Below are 16,840 nucleotides of genomic sequence, written 5' to 3'. Positions count from 1 at the left end.
GTGACCATAGACAATTTCTTCACATGAATTTCCCTGGCAGACAAGTTGATTGCAAAGTATATTAGCCTGCTCGGAACAGGGAACAAACAAAGGCCGGAGCTACCCCCCTCTGCACAAGACAACATACACACGGTGGCCAGATGGAAAATAAATAAGTGTTTGCATCCTCAGCACCATGCATCCAACTGTTGCCATCGGCAGTGACCAGAAGAAGAAATCAGAGATGGTAACAGACTACATTTGCACAAAGGTATAGATCTCTGCCATATACAAATAACCTTTCCATCTGCCAATCACCAAATACAGTGCATTGGGAAAGTATTCAGACCCCTCTTTTCCATGTTTTGTTACGTGACAGCCTTATTCTAATATTGATTTAAAATGTGTTTTTTTTCCTAATCAAGCTACGCCCAATACCTGATAATGACAAAGCAAAAACAGTTTTTTTTTTTGTTTTTTTAAAACATTTTTGCAAATGTATTAACATTTTTAAAAATAAACATCACATTTACATATAGACCCTGTCTACTTTGAAGAATCTCAATTATATTTTGATTTGTTGAACACTTTTTTGGTTACTACATGATTCCATATGTGTTATTTCATAGTTTATGTCTTCACTATTATTCTACAATGTAGAAAATAGTAAAAATAAAGAAAAACCTTTGAATGAGTAGGTGTCCAAAATTTTGACTGGTACTGTAAGTATTCAGACCCTTTACTCAGTACTTTGTTGACGCACCTTTGGCAGTGATTACAGCCTTGTCTTCTTGGGTATGACAGTTCAAGCTTGGCACACCTGTATTTGGGGAGTTTCTCCAATTCTTCTCTGCAGATCTTCTCAATCTCTGTCAGGTTGAATGTGGAGGGTTGCTGCATAGCTATTTTCAGGTTTTTCCTGAGATGTTCATGTCTGGGCTCTGGCTGGGACACTCAAGGAGATTCAGAGACTTGCCCTGAAGCCACTCCTGCATTGTATTTGGTGTGTGCTTAGGGTCGTTGTCCTGTTGGAAGGTGAACCTTCACCCCAGTTTGAGGTCCTGAGTGCTCTGGAACAGGTTTTCATCAAGCATCTCTCAGGGCTTTACTCCACTCGTCTTTCCCTCGATCCTGACTAGTCTCCCAGTAACTGCAGCTGAAAAACATCCCAACAGCATTATGTTGCCACCACCATGCTTCACCAGAGGGATGGTGGCAGGTTTCCTCCAGACGTGACACTTGGCATTCAGGCCAAAGAGTTGAATCTTGGTTTCATCAGACCATAGAATCTTGTTTTTCATTGGTCTTAGAGTCCTTTAGGTGCCTTTTGGAAAACTCCAAGTGGGCTGTCGTGCCTTACTGAGGGAGTGGCTTCCGTCTGGCCACTCTACCATAAAGGCCTGATTTGTGCAGTGTTGCAGAGATGGTTATCCTTCTGGAAGGTTCTCACATCCCCACAGAGGAATTCTGGAGCTCTGTCAGAGTGACCATCGGGTTCTTGGTCATCTCCCTGACCAAGGCCCTTCTCCCACGTTTGCTCTAGGAAGAGTCTTATGTGGTTCCAAACTTCTTCCATTTAAGAAAGATGGAGGCCACTGTGTTCTTGGACCTTCAATGCTGCAGGCATTTTTTGGTACCCTTTCCCAGATATGGCTCGACATGGCTGCTATCAACGCACATGTGTTGTACAAGCAATGCCTTGACAAGACAATCAGCAGGAGAGATTTCATCATGGATCCGGCATGTGAGCTTCAAGGCCCATGAAAACTGTGTGCAGTGCAGCCGAAGCTGTGTGCTGTCTGGACCTGAAGCATAAAGAGAAGACACGATTGATTCATGTGTAAAGACACGGGTCTAAGGTTACAATACAGCGTCCGATAGAATCAACGGATGACTTTTTATATCTTGTCATGAATATATATATTTTTTTAATGCAATAAGCCGTTACAATTCTTCATGCACTGGTGCTTGTCTTTAGGAACACAGCAAATGATTTCACCTGCACACCTGGCTGGTTATAATATTATCCTCATTTTAGTTTCTACTTTGTCAAAAGAAGCTGTATCTGGACTTTATTAGTTACTTTATTAGTTACTAACTCTAATACTAATTGAATCTACAAATAAAGTTGTTCAAATGGATTACACTTTAATGTTTTCTATTGTAAAGGAAACATTTTTTTCTAGGACTTTGTAGAGTTTTACAAATCATATCCTTGACTCCATCTAAACAAATAACTCGTTTTTTAGATGCCTTGGCAGCAGCTAATGGGCATCCGTAATAAATACAAATAGGCTAAGTGGTAGATCTCGGCTTGCATTTTGACTCAGAAAGTGGTCTTGACTCAGAAAATGGTGATGTTGGTTAAGGTGGACGACAGAAGTGAGTGCAATGTGGCGATAGTCATTTAATTAAGTTACCTTCGCTTTCTTGGGTACAGGAACAATGGTGGACATCTTGAAGCATCGTTAACAAGTGTGCGTTCTTAATTGGTGGTTGCATTCTTTCACCGCTACGATGAGCCTGTGACTATGTTTGCGCATATCAAAAGAATGTAGCTAGTTCAGTTGTTAGCTGCTGAAGTAAATGTTACTGTGAGGTGTAAATTATATGATTTCATTTGTGTGGGTGCATGCCTGAACAGTCTGTAGGTTAGGTTGGTAATATATCCAGACCTGTTGTTTGTCCACTCACTGATATGACTGTCTTTGGCTGAGGCATGCATGCCTGTCTGTCTGCCTGGCTGCTTCAGTGCTGTGGGTTAAAACGCCCAGTTGTTTACCCATTAGCAAATGCACTTCACTAAAGAAAAGTGGTGTGTCTATGCAAGCAGAGTGATAAAAAGAAGTTGGAGATGATTTGCCTTGCAAAACAACCCAGCTGCCATTTATGGCTCATTGTCTCCCAAGATCAGGTGCAATCTGAACTGGAATCATTTGGATAATTGACCTTCTGTGTGCATACATTAGAATAAATTAAAATTTGATTGGCCATGAAGCATTATGAACAAAGTAGGAATGTTGGTCTGTTATATTCAGTGCTGGTTTGTTGTGCTAGGTCTCGGAGGTGATTATGTATGCCATTCCCTGCTATTATGCATTCCTTCATTTTAATAAAGTAATTCTCGCTCGGAGCTGAGTTGAGCAGAGCACCACTTTGCTGGCTGAGCTCTGCAATGATTGAAAGGAGAAATATCTGAGGATTGTGTATAGTAATCACTGTTCACATTAAACAATGTCTGTGCGTGTACTATGTGTATGTGCCTGATAGTTTGAGGGGTTTGGATGTGTGTGTGGCTGTCTGTGTGTCTGCCTTTCCAGTCTAATCTTAACAGCTCTCACGCTACCCTCAAACAGTAGTGCTTTAAATGGAGCGATACTGTGTGTCTGTATGCACACGTGGCCCTGCATATCTCTGTTGGCCCCTTCCCATCCCTTACTGATCGACAGCCATTAACCCTGAAAGGGTTGAGGAATATTTATGTCTGCCTGTCAGCGGTGACATGCGACCCTCGGGATGAATAATATGCCTGCTGTACAGTCTCTGCCTTTATCACAGCACCATGGCAGCTACATCGTGTGTGTGAACATGCACAAGATCCTGAGGTGAGCAGCAGGAAATGAGTTCTACATCCCTGACTGACATCTGACAATGTCCCCTGCCAGTGCTGGTCTCTGTGCTCCCTTCTCTCGCTCCTGTGGCGTCTGCCTGCTGCCAGTCTCCCATCTTTCATTGCCTTGTCTTTCTGTCATGTCGTCCCCCTGTTGCTCACGCTCACTCGTGTCCTCTTACCTGACCTTTTTTCGGTCCAGATTTGACCTCCTATGTGTTTTCCACCTATTCTCTGTCTCACTACTCTTCTCATACTTGGCAAACTTGAGCCCTTTTTTCACTTTCACTCTAGATTGCTTCCATTCTCCCTCTTTAGGACCACGTATTGACAGTAGGTAGATTTCCCATGAAACCATTCTAGTGTCAAATGACTAAATCTCCAGCCTGGATTACTGATGGTAAATTGGTCTTTTGCTTTAGAGCCCTTGTTGTGGATTTTTTTCCTGCCCTCCCATCTGATTAAAAAACTATCGGTGGCAAACGCTGAGGGACGTGACCGAGTGCAGGGTCGTTCGACAGACTGACGGCTCCATCAGATATGCCTCTGTTTTAATAGTCACTTCAAACTCAACAACAAAGACACGATCCAACGCAGCGCACGCCACCATCTCCATAAAAAAGGGATAGGTGAAGTGCAAAGTGCAATTCAGTCTTTTCCAAAGTCGGGTTCCAAACTCGATGAGGCCCCCAGGGCTCCTTGCAAGCACTCGGTGCCTGGTAGCATAGAGAGAATATGAATGATGTGACCTGGGAAACAGCAATGGGATGGGAGAAAGCTCTGATTAGAGGCTGGGGTTGTTGGTTCAGTCAGGGTGGGGTGGATGGGGTGCAGAGGTACGTGTGTGAGCATGGAGGCCAGCAGCTTGCCGACATGAGCACAAATTGGAATTGGTTTATTTGGTTTTTCTAACACTGACTTAACGAGAAACTTAATGAGACACTAAATGAGACAATCCAATGTCATCAGGAGTATTTATTCCACTTCTGTAGATCAGCTGTCGACATTAAACAGCCCCTATTGTGTCAATAGATGAAATGCCATTTAACGCTGTGCTTTACATTTAACTTCGCCTTGATGTCTGTCACCTACCACGACCTTCACAAAACTGTCTCTTGTCTATACGCTGTAAACTGATAGAACACTTGGTAGTTTAGTGCCATGTACATTACTCATTGACTGAAGGAATCAACAAGTGAAATAAAAATATGAATGCATTAGGTTTTATAACATTATACAACTAGTTTGAGTGGGTGTGAGTCTGTGTGTATGAGTGGTTTGGTGTCTTTTAAATTTGTGGTTAGCGTCTTGGTAGCTGCTTTGTCTTGGCCATATTGGCGAGTGTGTTGAAAAGTGTCTGAGTGATAGGACGACTTGGGAGATGGGTTCACCGAGAGCCAGCTGTCACAGTTCACAACACCCCCGCTCTCTCACAAGAGAGATGGACCTTGAGGCGGAAATGACTGGCTCCAGTATCAATTCACAGGGACACTGTTGTTCCCCCCCCATCCCCCGCATCTCCACCTTCGCCTGTGCCTCCCCTGGCTTGCTGCAAACCCATTTCTGCCTTGATTGTTTTTTTCTTCAGCGTAGAGAGAGTGTGCTGGTCAGTCACGTGGCAACAGGGCCTGAGGAACAGAAGGACATGGTCATCTTCAGATCTCGCAGCAGAGAGCTTTTCAGGACAGCTGGATGTGTCAGGAGATGGAGAGAGAGAAGGACGTATTGTATAGGATAGGACATTGTTTTTCAGAGTGGGTTGGTTTGTGCTATGTCACTGTTAGGTCATATCAGGCTCAACAAATTGTTGACATTTATATTTCTTGATACCTAGTGATGACCAATGCAATGAATGGTTTCTGGATTTGTCATGACATATGGACAGTCACCTACCTGGTGCTTGAGTATTCCAGGAAAATAACTTGAGTATTCCAGGAAAAGGACATGGATTTGGAAGAAACGAGAGAATGGTCTTTATACAGAATCATACTACTTCTACAGCTATTTTTATATCTATGTTTTCTATACTTTCACACATACAAATATCTTCCAAATGACATTTGCACACACATTTGTTTATCTAAAGCTTTACGAAGAGGGACAATGTTTGCAGTAAAGACTCAGTAAAGCCATCTTTCCCTTGTGTGACGGTAGAGAAGCATCTCCCGTCCATTGATCACGAAGGTAGCCAGCCGTCAGTCACTGAGGGTTTCTTAAAATGAAGTGAAACTTTAGATGGCGGTGTCAAGATGTGTTTGTGAGCAGGCTTTCTTGACATAATGCTTCATCTCTTTCACTTTGGGCGAGGAGGAGCTGTCATGCTTCAACAGCCCGGATAATTATTTCCCTCTTATCCCCCTCGCCAGGCCCAATCCCAGCCTTCAATAGCATCCAGGCCTGCACGGCACCACGACACGTATTCCCCCGCATCTCTCTCTATCTCTGTCTGTCTCTCTCGCCCTCTGAAGAGTAGCACACCAGAGGGAATGGATTTGCAGAGAGGAAAATAGCCCTTAGATTTAATAAGATTGTGCCAAAAGGGAAAGCCAGGAGGAGGATACAAAGAAGAACTACAATCAAATGGACGGTCTTATTGTCCAGGCCAAGTGTCCTGTTTGTAGCGCTATACACAAACATACATATGCTATTTAATATCCATGCTGTGCACGTGTGTTGTATGACTGACCATGTATGTGTTTTTTGTCCTCAGAAGCGACAAGTCATTTTGAGGTGGGTTCAAACGGTTATTTGTTTTTGGGATAAACTGGGAGCTCCATTGATGTAGTGAGGAGGACTTCTGGTTTATATGGTGATTGCTTCACCGGGTTCTCCAATAGGCTAAGTAAGAGCTTTCAAACTATTGCTCTCACCTACCTGTGGGAAGGTGGTGGGGACCTAAATAGAACTGGGCCCAATACCACAGCTGAACTGCTGATTCATGGTACATCATTAGTGCCTGTAGGCCCTGTCTTCATTTGGAAAGGCTGCATGTTAACCGTTAGCCCCTGTTTGGGTGGTGCAGCCCGGACCTGGACCTGCAGGCCTGTCAGAGGAGGCTGCTGCCACCAGATAAAGCAGAACAATGTCCTTAATAGACCACAGAGAGACCAAGGATTTCCAGATGTTTCTGGACTATCTGCTAGGCTACAACAAACGAGATGTGTTTCCTCTGACAGATTAGCAGTGGTCAGCAGGGGTACACTGCTGTTAGTGTGAAGCACAGTGCTAAATATGTGTCGGAGTGATAATTCAGCAGTACACACTTACCACAGGGATGCTGGCAGCAGACAGAGGAAATGCAATTATGGATGGCTGGTTAGTTAGTTAGTTCAAATGAGCGGAAGAAAATGACTTTGTAGGTGTTGAGAGGTCTATAGGGGAGAAATATTATGGTTTCTCCTCATGTCTATTTTGTAGGTATCATGGGTTGTTTTGGGGCTGGACAAATTGACTTGTTGGGTTATAATGTTGTGTATATACCAGTCAGTGATATGACATTCATCCTCATATTGTGTTGAACATGAGGCATAGGCATAAAATATGAATGTGTTTTATAAAATGCATTGACACTGGGGATTTGCAGTTCCTCTGTCTGTCAGCGTAGAGTCTGCGAGGCTACATTTCATCCCATCTTAAATGCAGTTCCTCTGTCTGTCAGCGTAGAGTCTGCGAGGCTACATTTCATCCCATCTTAAATGCAGTTCCTCTGTCTGTCAGCGTAGAGTCTACGAGACTACGTTTCATCCCATCTTAAATGCAGTTCCTCTGTCTGTCAGCGTAGAGTCTACGAGACTACATTTCATCCCATCTTAAATGCAGTTCCTCTGTCTGTCAGCGTAGAGTCTACGAGACTACGTTTCATCCCGTCTTAAATGCAGTTCCTCTGTCTGTCAGCGTAGAGTCTACGAGACTACGTTTCATCCCGTCTTAAATGCAGTTCCTCTGTCTGTCAGCGTAGAGTCTACGAGACTACGTTTCATCCCATCTTAAATGCAGTTCCTCTGTCTGTCAGCGTAGAGTCTACGAGACTACGTTTCATCCCATCTTAAATGCAGTTCCTCTGTCTGTCAGCGTAGAGTCTACGAGACTACGTTTCATCCCGTCTTAAATGCAGTTCCTCTGTCTGTCAGCGTAGGGTCTACGAAATGACTACGTTTCATCCCCCATCTTAAATGCAGTTCCTCTGTCTGTCAGCGTAGAGTCTACGAGACTACGTTTCATCCCATCTTAAATGCAGTTCCTCTGTCTGTCAGCGTAGAGTCTACGAGACTACGTTTCATCCCGTCTTAAATGCAGTTCCTCTGTCTGTCAGCGTAGGGTCTACGAGACTACGTTTCATCCCATCTTAAATGCAGTTCCTCTGTCTGTCAGCGTAGAGTCTACGAGACTACATTTCATCCCATCTTAAATGCAGTTCCTCTGTCTGTCAGCGTAGGGTCTACGAGACTTTCATCCCATCTTAAATGTTTCATCCCAATGCAGTTCCTCTGTCTGTCAGCGTAGAGTCTACGAGACTACGTTTCATCCCGTCTTAAATGCAGTTCCTCTGTCTGTCAGCGTAGAGTCTACGCAGTTCCTCTGTCTGTCACTACGTTTCATCCCATCTTAAATGCAGTTCCTCTGTCTGTCAGCGTAGAGTCTACGAGACTACGTTTCATCCCGTCTTAAATGCAGTTCCTCTGTCTGTCAGCGTAGAGTCTACGAGACTACATTTCATCCCGTCTTAAATGCAGTTCCTCTGTCTGTCAGCGTAGAGTCTACGAGACTACGTTTCATCCCGTCTTAAATGCAGTTCCTCTGTCTGTCAGCGTAGAGTCTACGAGACTACGTTTCATCCCCTCTTAAATGCAGTTCCTCTGTCTGTCAGCGTAGAGTCTACGAGACTAAACTTCATCCCATCTTAAATGCAGTTCCTCTGTCTGTCAGCGTAGAGTCTACGAGACTACACTTCATCCCATCTTAAATGCAGTTCCTCTGTCTGTCAGCGTAGAGTCTACGAGACTACACTTCATCCCATCTTAAATGCAGTTCCTCTGTCTGTCAGCGTAGAGTCTGCGAGGCTACGTTTCATCCCATCTTAAATGCAGTTCCTCTGTCTGTCAGCGTAGAGTCTGCGAGGCTACGTTTCATCCCATCTTAAATGCAGTTCCTCTGTCTGTCAGCGTAGAGTCTGCGAGACTACATTTCATCCCATCTTAAATACAGTTCCTCTGTCTGTCAGCGTAGAGTCTACGAGACTACGTTCCATCCCGTCTTAAATGCAGTTCCTCTGTCTGTCAGCGTAGAGTCTACGAGACTACGTTTCATCCCATCTTAAATGCAGTTCCTCTGTCTGTCAGCGTAGAGTCTACGAGACTACGTTTCATCCCGTCTTAAATGCAGTTCCTCTGTCTGTCAGCGTAGGGTCTACGAGACTACGTTTCATCCCGTCTTAAATGCAGTTCCTCTGTCTGTCAGCGTAGAGTCTACGAGACTACGTTTCATCCCATCTTAAATGCAGTTCCTCTGTCTGTCAGCGTAGAGTCTACGAGACTACGTTTCATCCCGTCTTAAATGCAGTTCCTCTGTCTGTCAGCGTAGGGTCTACGAGACTACGTTTCATCCCATCTTAAATGCAGTTCCTCTGTCTGTCAGCGTAGAGTCTACGAGACTACGTTTCATCCCGTCTTAAATGCAGTTCCTCTGTCTGTCAGCGTAGGGTCTACGCAGACTACGTTTCATCCCATCTTAAATGCAGTTCCTCTGTCTGTCAGCGTAGAGTCTACGCAGACTACGTTTCATCCCATCTTAAATGCAGTTCCTCTGTCTGTCAGCGTAGAGTCTACGAGACTTTCATCCCATCTTAAATGCAGTTTCATCCCATCTTAAATGCAGTTCCTCTGTCTGTCAGCGTAGAGTCTACGAGACTACGTTTCATCCCATCTTAAATGCAGTTCCTCTGTCTGTCAGCGTAGAGTCTACGAGACTCTTAAATGCGTTTCATCCCATCTTAAATGCAGTTCCTCTGTCTGTCAGCGTAGAGTCTACGAGTCTCTTAAATGCAGTTCCTCTGTCTGTCACGAGACTACGTTTCATCCCATCTTAAATGCAGTTCCTCTGTCTGTCAGCGTAGAGTCTACGAGACTACGTTTCATCCCCTCTAAAATGCAGTTCCTCTGTCTGTCAGCGTAGAGTCTACGAGACTACACTTCATCCCATCTTAAATGCAGTTCCTCTGTCTGTCAGCGTAGGGTCTACGAGACTACACTTCATCCCATCTTAAATGCAGTTCCTCTGTCTGTCAGCGTAGAGTCTGCGAGACTACATTTCATCCCATCTTAAATACAGTTCCTCTGTCTGTCAGCGTAGAGTCTGCGAGGCTACGTTTCATCCCATCTTAAATGCAGTTCCTCTGTCTGTCAGCGTAGAGTCTGCTGTCAGCGTAGAGTCTACGAGACTACATTTCATCCCATCTTAAATACAGTTCCTCTGTCTGTCAGCGTAGAGTCCCATCTTAAATGCAGTTCCTCTGTCTGTCAGCGTAGGGTCTACGTTTCATCCCATCTTAAATGCAGTTCCTCTGTCTGTCAGCGTAGAGTCTACGAGATCCCATAAATGCGTTTCATCCCTCTTAAATCCGGGATAATGGCTTAAATGCAGTTCCTCTGTCTGTCAGCGTAGAGTCTACGAGACTACGTTTCATCCCATCTTAAATGCAGTTCCTCTGTCTGTCAGCGTAGAGTCTACGAGGCTACATTTCATCCCATCTTAAATGCATTTCCTCTGTCTGTCAGCGTAGAGTCTACGAGACTACGTTTCATCCCGCTGGATAATGGAGGCTGAAAAGCCTGTTTCTACTGTGAAGCTCTTTCGCAGTTTGATGTGAAAGGGCCTTGACGGTATTGGAGCAGAGGCTGCTATGATCCTATTATGTGAAGTTTGAATCATTCACTGGGCCAGGTAGAACTCCTCATACGTTACAGGCATCAAGGTTCCCAAAGGATCCCGGTACAATAAACTTTATTCCTTTATGCTCTGCTGCAAGCAAATAAATCGCTTATATTTATCCTAGCTCAAATGATGAGGCTACTGTATCACAGGGGCAATTGGAGAATGGTACAATGTATGTTATTGAATTGCATCCGAGTTGATTTGAATTGATCTTTGTGTGATTTTGGGTTGGTCAGAGTTTGAGTCCGAGCTCGAATCGACTGGGTCACATGTAAGATTGACTTTTGAATGGAGAAGGGATTGAACCAAAGGGAATGACCCTAACATTCCTTTCTGCTATTAATCAGTGTGACATTTAAAGAGCCAGATCTACGGTGGAGAGGCTCTGTGGTTCTACTGCAGCTCAACGTCTCTAAAGCCACTACAGTATGTAACCAATATGTCGTCAACCGTTTGCAGAATGGCTCCCGTGCGTCATCCAGGTGCAACACATTGGTGACGGAGGTGACACCTTACCCCCTCATGACATATTTACAGAGCTTTCTGAATATGGTGTTGTCTTCATCCATTTCCTGAACACTGAGGATACAAGGAACTTAGAGAGAGTGTTTTAGACCTCTGCTCATGGTGGCGCTGTGTGACAGCAGGTGGTTGATCATGTGTGCCTAGTCTTTTAACTCTGTAACGATACATTGGAATCATGGCTAGTGATCACACTTAACCAAACATTTCTCAAATACTGTGTTGCAACCGTTAAAAGCCTGTTAGGTGAAAGTTGATCTCTTGTACATGGGCTAGGGGGCTGCTCTGTTTAACATGTTTTTGAATGACAAAACTCCACTGAAGTGAAGCCAACTATTTTTCATCCATATTTCTATAAACTGCTTTTACTTGCATGCGGGCATACATAAATCATGTCTCATGTATCATTTATATACATAGATGTTAATAGGACACTCGTGAATGGAAGAAATATGGTGCTACTGAATAGAGCTGGGATTGAAAAATGTGCTGCTGATGGCAACAGAATAGGGCTTGTACTGAGCTTCAGAACCAGTATCTTAATATTTATTGCCCCCCAGTGGTGAGGAGACAGAATAGCAGGACATTCACCAGTTTTACCCCACGCATCCCTGTGTTGTGTTCTGTAAATCAGCCTCAAGCGCTGATGGGAAACTTCAATCACTCTGTGTGTCGCCAGAAACCGGCCGAACCACACGGTGCAGGAAACATTAATTGTGAGATGTGCTTGTCTTACTGAACATGATTTTTATTGAGTTTGATTATCCACAACAGTGCTGTTACAGTATGTACAGTAAATCACACCTGGGAGCCACCACGGTGGTCCACAAGTCAGATCATGGACATTGATTGGGCTTCCTTGAGTGACATTGTATAAAGTTAAACTTGAGTGTAATATGTATGTTGATGTGTAGATATACCTTTCCTAGTGTGGTGTCCTTGGAGTATAGATAGTCTAATGAGCTACAGGGGGAAATCAATGGCAGGGCTAAGGTTCAACAGAGCTTGGAGTATTGACAGATCTCACCACCAGAAGCCACAGCGACCTCTGCCTGTCTCTCTTTCTGTCTTTCTCTTATCTATTACTCTCGCTCTCTTTCTAGCTTGCTGTAACTCTCCCTTTCTAGTGCTCTCTCTTCTCGCTCTCCTCTCACTCTCTCCTATTGCTATTTTGCTCTCCCTCCTCTTGCTATCTTGCTCTCTCTTCTCGCTCTCTCTTCTCGCTCTCTCCTCTCGCTCGCTCTCCTCTTGCTATCTCGCTCTCTTCTCGCTCTCTCTTCTCGCTCTCTCCTCTTGCTCGCTCTCCTCTTGCTATCTCGCTCTCTTCTCGCTCTCTTCTTCTCGCTCTCTTCTCGCTCGCTCTCTCCTCTCGCTCGCTCACCTCTCACTCTCTCTCCTATTGCTATTTCGCTCTCCCTCTTGCTATCTCGCTCTCTTCTCGCTCTCTCCTCTCGCTCGCTCTCCTCTTGATATCTCGCTCTCTTCTCGCTCGCTCGCTCTCCTCTTGCTATCTCGCTCTCTTCTCACTCTCTCTTCTCGCTCTCTCCTCTTGCTCGCTCTCCTCTTGCTATCTCGCTCTCTTCTCGCTCTCTCTCGCTCTCGCTCTCTTCTCACTCTCTCCTCTCGCTCGCTCACCTCTCACTCTCTCTCCTATTGCTATTTCGCTCTCCCTCTTCTTGCTATCTCGCTCTCTTCTCGCTCTCTCTTCTCGCTCTCTCCTCTCGCTCTCTCTCCTATTGCTATTTCACTCTCCCTCCTCTTGCCATCTCGCTCTCTTCTCGCTCTCTCCTCTCGCTCTCTCTCCTATTGCTCTCTCCTCTCACTCACTCTCCTCTTGGTATTTCGCTCCCCTCTCGCTCTCTCCTCTCGCTCACTCTCCCCTTGCTATCTTGCTTGCTCTCTTCTCGCTCGCATCGCTCACTACTCTCGCTCCTCTCGCTCGCTCTCCTCTTGCTATCTCACTCTCATTCTCTCTCCTCTTGCTCACTCTCCCTTGCTATCTCGCTCTCGTTCTCTCTCCTCTTGCTATCTCACTCTTGTTCTCTCTCCTGTTGCTATCTCGCTCTCCTCTTGCTATCTCGCTCTCATTCTCTCTCCTCTTGCTGTCTCGCTCTCGTTCTCTCCTCTTGCTATCTCGCTCTCGTTCTCTCTTGCTATCTCGCTCTCGTTCTCTCTTGCTATCTCGCTCTCGTTCTCTCTTGCTATCTCGCTCTCGTTCTCTCTTGCTATCTCGCTCTCGTGCTCTCTCCTCTTGCAATCTCGCTCCTCTCGTGCTCGCTCCTCTCATGCTCTCTCCTCTTGCTATCTCGCTCCTCTCGTGCTCTCTCCTCTTGCTATCTTGCTCCTCTTGTGCTCTCTCCTCTTGCTATCTCGCTTCTCTCTCTTGCTATCTCGCTCCTCTCGTGCTCTCTCCTCTTGCTATCTCGCTCCTCTCGTGCTCTCTCCTCTTGCTATCTCGCTCCTCTCGTGATCTCTCCTCTTGCTATCTCGCTCCTCTCGTGCTCACTCCTCTTGCTATCTCGCTCCTCTCGTGCTCTCTCTCTTTGATATCGCATGCTCTCTCTCTTTGATATCGCATTCTCTCCTCTTGCTATCTCGCTCTCGTTCTCTCTTGCTATCTCGCTCTCGTTCTCTCTTGCTATCTCGCTCTCGTTATCTCTTGCTATCTTGCTCTCGTTCTCTCTCTTGCTATCTCGCTCTCGTTCTCTCTCTTGCTATCTCGCTCCTCTCGTGATCTCTCCTCTTGCTATCTCGCTCCTCTCGTGCGCTCTCCTCTTGCTATCTCGCTCCTCTCATGCTCTCTCTCCTTGATATCGCATTCTCTCCTCTTGCTATCTCGCCCTCGTTCTCTCTCCTCTTGCGATCTCGCTCTCGCACGCTCCTCTTGCTATCTTGCTCCCGCGCACTCCTTTTGCTATCTTGCTCCCACGCACTCCTTTTGCTATCTCGCTCTCTTCTTGCACTCTCCTCTTGCGCTCTCTCTCCTCTTGCGCTCTCTCCTCTTGCTATCTCGCTCTCTCTCCTCTTGCTATCTCGCTCTCTCGCCTCCTGCTATCGCGCTCTTTCTCCTCTTGCTTTCGCTCTCTCTCCTCTTGCGCTCTCTCTCCTCTTGCGCTCTCTCTCCTCTTGCGCTCTCTCTCCTCTTGCACTCTCTCTCCTCTTGCGCTCTCTCCTCTTGCTATCGCGCTCTCTCTCCTCTTGCTATCGCGCTCTCTCTCTCTCTTGCTATCGCGCTCTCTCTCCTCTTGCTATCGCTCTCTCTCTCCTCTTGCTATCGCTCTCTCTCTCCTCTTGCTATCGCGCTCTCTCTCCTCTTGCTATCTCGCTCTCTCTCTTCTTGCTATCTCGCTCTCTCTCCTCTTGCTATCTCGCTCTCTCTCCTCTTGCTTTCGCGCTCTCTCTCCTCTTTCTTTCGTGCTCTCTCTCCTTTCTTTCGCGCTCTCTCCTCTTGCTATCATGCTCTCTTTCCTCTTGTTATCACGGTCTCTCTTGCTATCACGCGCTTTCTCTTGCTCTCTCTCTCGCTATCGCGCTCTCTCTCCTCTCGCGTACTCTTCTCACTCTGCTCTCGCTCTCTCTCCTCTCACGTACTCTTCTCACTCTCCTCTCGTGCTCTTTCTCCTCTCGCTCTCTCTACCTCTGTGATTTTGTCTGATTGTAATGCTGTAACTGGGCAGAGGCAGTGTCAGGATTAGACCAATCTGCTGTCTGTGCCTGGGGCAAGAGCTACCTAGGGCCAAGGGGAACACACACTCACACCTCCAGGCTGTGGAGATGACATCTACCTTTAGAAAGGAACATTCAGGCCCTGCTTCAGATCTCACCTACAGTAGCAGGATGTAAGGCAGACAGTGAAATTGTTTTATGCAAGTTTGGACCAATGAGACTCTCTCTCACACCACCTCTCACTCACTATAGACGGAATGTTCTGTGGAGAAGCAATTTTGTCTGTGTGTGTGTAGTGCATGTGTGTGTCTTTGGCATGGCTGTCCCTGTGTTATTGGTTATGGTACTGGCTCTAATAGTGTGCTATCAGTCACAGACGACAGTGATGAACAACACCTCCACCTGAGGACTGCTTCTCCTTGGAGATTGACAGCTGCTCCACATTAATATGGCTATCTGACGAACACACACAAACACACACCATGTAGTGTGTCCTCAAAGAGGACATATTCAATGGCAAACATATAGAATGTTGTCTGACTTGAATCCAGGAAAAGCACACTCATCAAACGGCAATACAATTCTTGAACCAATATGTTGTATTCCAATGTTCAGTCTATACACTGGCTTTTTTTTAGTTAGATCTCAAGAATGTGACCCAAGGAGATTGGATTTGGCCCAAGAAGAGTGTGTAAACATCATTAACTCACACACGCACACGCACACACACACACACACACACACACACACACACACACACACACACACACACACATTCACACACACAGTGGCTCTTACAGATTAGAGATGATAAACAAACATGCATGATTAATCCTCTGCTCACACTAAACTTTTCACACAACTGCCCTGAGTAATTACTGTTGTGTTTTGTTAGTGTAATTACCCTGCCTGGCCAGACATCACACCGTCTGCCCTGAGTAATTGCTGTTGTGTTTTGTTAGTGTAATTACCCTGCCTGGCCAGACATCACACAGTCTGCCCTGAGTAATTACTGTTGTGTTTTGTTAATGTAATTACCCTGCCTGGCCAGACATCACACAGTCTGCCCTGAGTAATTACTGTTGTGTTTTGTTAGTGTCTGCCCTGAAATTACTGTTGTGTTTTGTTAATGTAATTACCTGCCTGGCCAGACATCACACCGTCTGCCCTGAGTAATTACTGTTGTGTTTTGTTAATGTAATTACCCTGCCTGGCCAGACATCACACAGTCTGCCCTGAGTAATTACTGTTGTGTTTTGTTAATGTAATTACCCTGCCTGGCCAGACATCATACAGTCTGCCCTGAGTAATTACTGTTGTGTTTTGTTAATGTAATTACCCTGCCTAACCAGACATCACACAGTCTGCCGCAGGTTTACTGTTTCAGTCTTTTCTCTCCCTCTATCACTTTACTGTAAACATTTTTAGTCTTTTCTCTCCCTCTATCACTTTACTGTAAACATTTTTAGATATGAAGACATCAATATGTCTAAGACGATTTGTAGGTGTACAGCACAGGAGAACCCATTATAAGTTTGAACATTTCTTAGGACTATAATAACCCTCCTGTCCTCCGGGCCACAGGTGGAGGCCATCCTGGTGAACATCTTCGGGGGCATCGTCAACTGTGGGGCATCACCAAGTCAGCTGGACTGTGCAGGCATCATTGCCAACGGCATCAGTCTTTACACTCCCGGCCCACAGCTTGCACCCCTACCTACCATCAGTGAGCTGGCTCTAGCTCAATCAGTTTGACCCATTGGTTGTCAGGCTGGAGGGTGGGTACTGTACAGGTGGTGCTACACCCACAGCTCTACACCCCTACCTACCATCAGTTTGACTAGTCTTTACACTCCCGGCCCACAGCTCTACACCCCTACCTACCATCAGTTTGACTAGTCTTTACATTCCCGGCCCACAGCTCTACATCGCTACCTACCATCAGTTTGACTAGTCTTTACACTCCCGGCCCACAGCTCTACACCCCTACCTACCATCAATTTGACTAGTCTTTACACTCCCAGACGCTAGCGTCCCACCTCGACAACAGCCAGTGAAATTGCAGGGCGCCAAATTCAACACGAGAAATCTCATAATGAAAATTCCTCTAACACACAAGTATTATCCACCATT

General features: G+C 45.7%; 1 protein-coding gene across 1 annotated transcript in view; it reads left to right on the top strand.

Moving 5' to 3' along the window:
• LOC135529696 (succinate--CoA ligase [GDP-forming] subunit beta, mitochondrial-like) overlaps positions 1-16,462 on the top strand; it is a 117,966-nt gene extending 101,504 nt beyond the window's left edge. Inside the window, exon 10 of the mRNA XM_064958292.1 lies at positions 16,292-16,462. Coding sequence (XP_064814364.1) covers positions 16,292-16,462 — 171 coding nt within the window. The remainder of the gene's footprint in view (positions 1-16,291) is intronic.
• The last annotated feature ends 378 nt before the right edge of the window (positions 16,463-16,840 follow it).

This window comes from Oncorhynchus masou, chromosome 5 (assembly GCF_036934945.1).
Source record: "Oncorhynchus masou masou isolate Uvic2021 chromosome 5, UVic_Omas_1.1, whole genome shotgun sequence".
In the NCBI taxonomy this organism is placed as follows: domain Eukaryota; kingdom Metazoa; phylum Chordata; class Actinopteri; order Salmoniformes; family Salmonidae; genus Oncorhynchus; species Oncorhynchus masou.
Note: the sequence above shows the minus strand (reverse complement) of the source record. Positions and strands in the feature narration are given on the sequence as shown.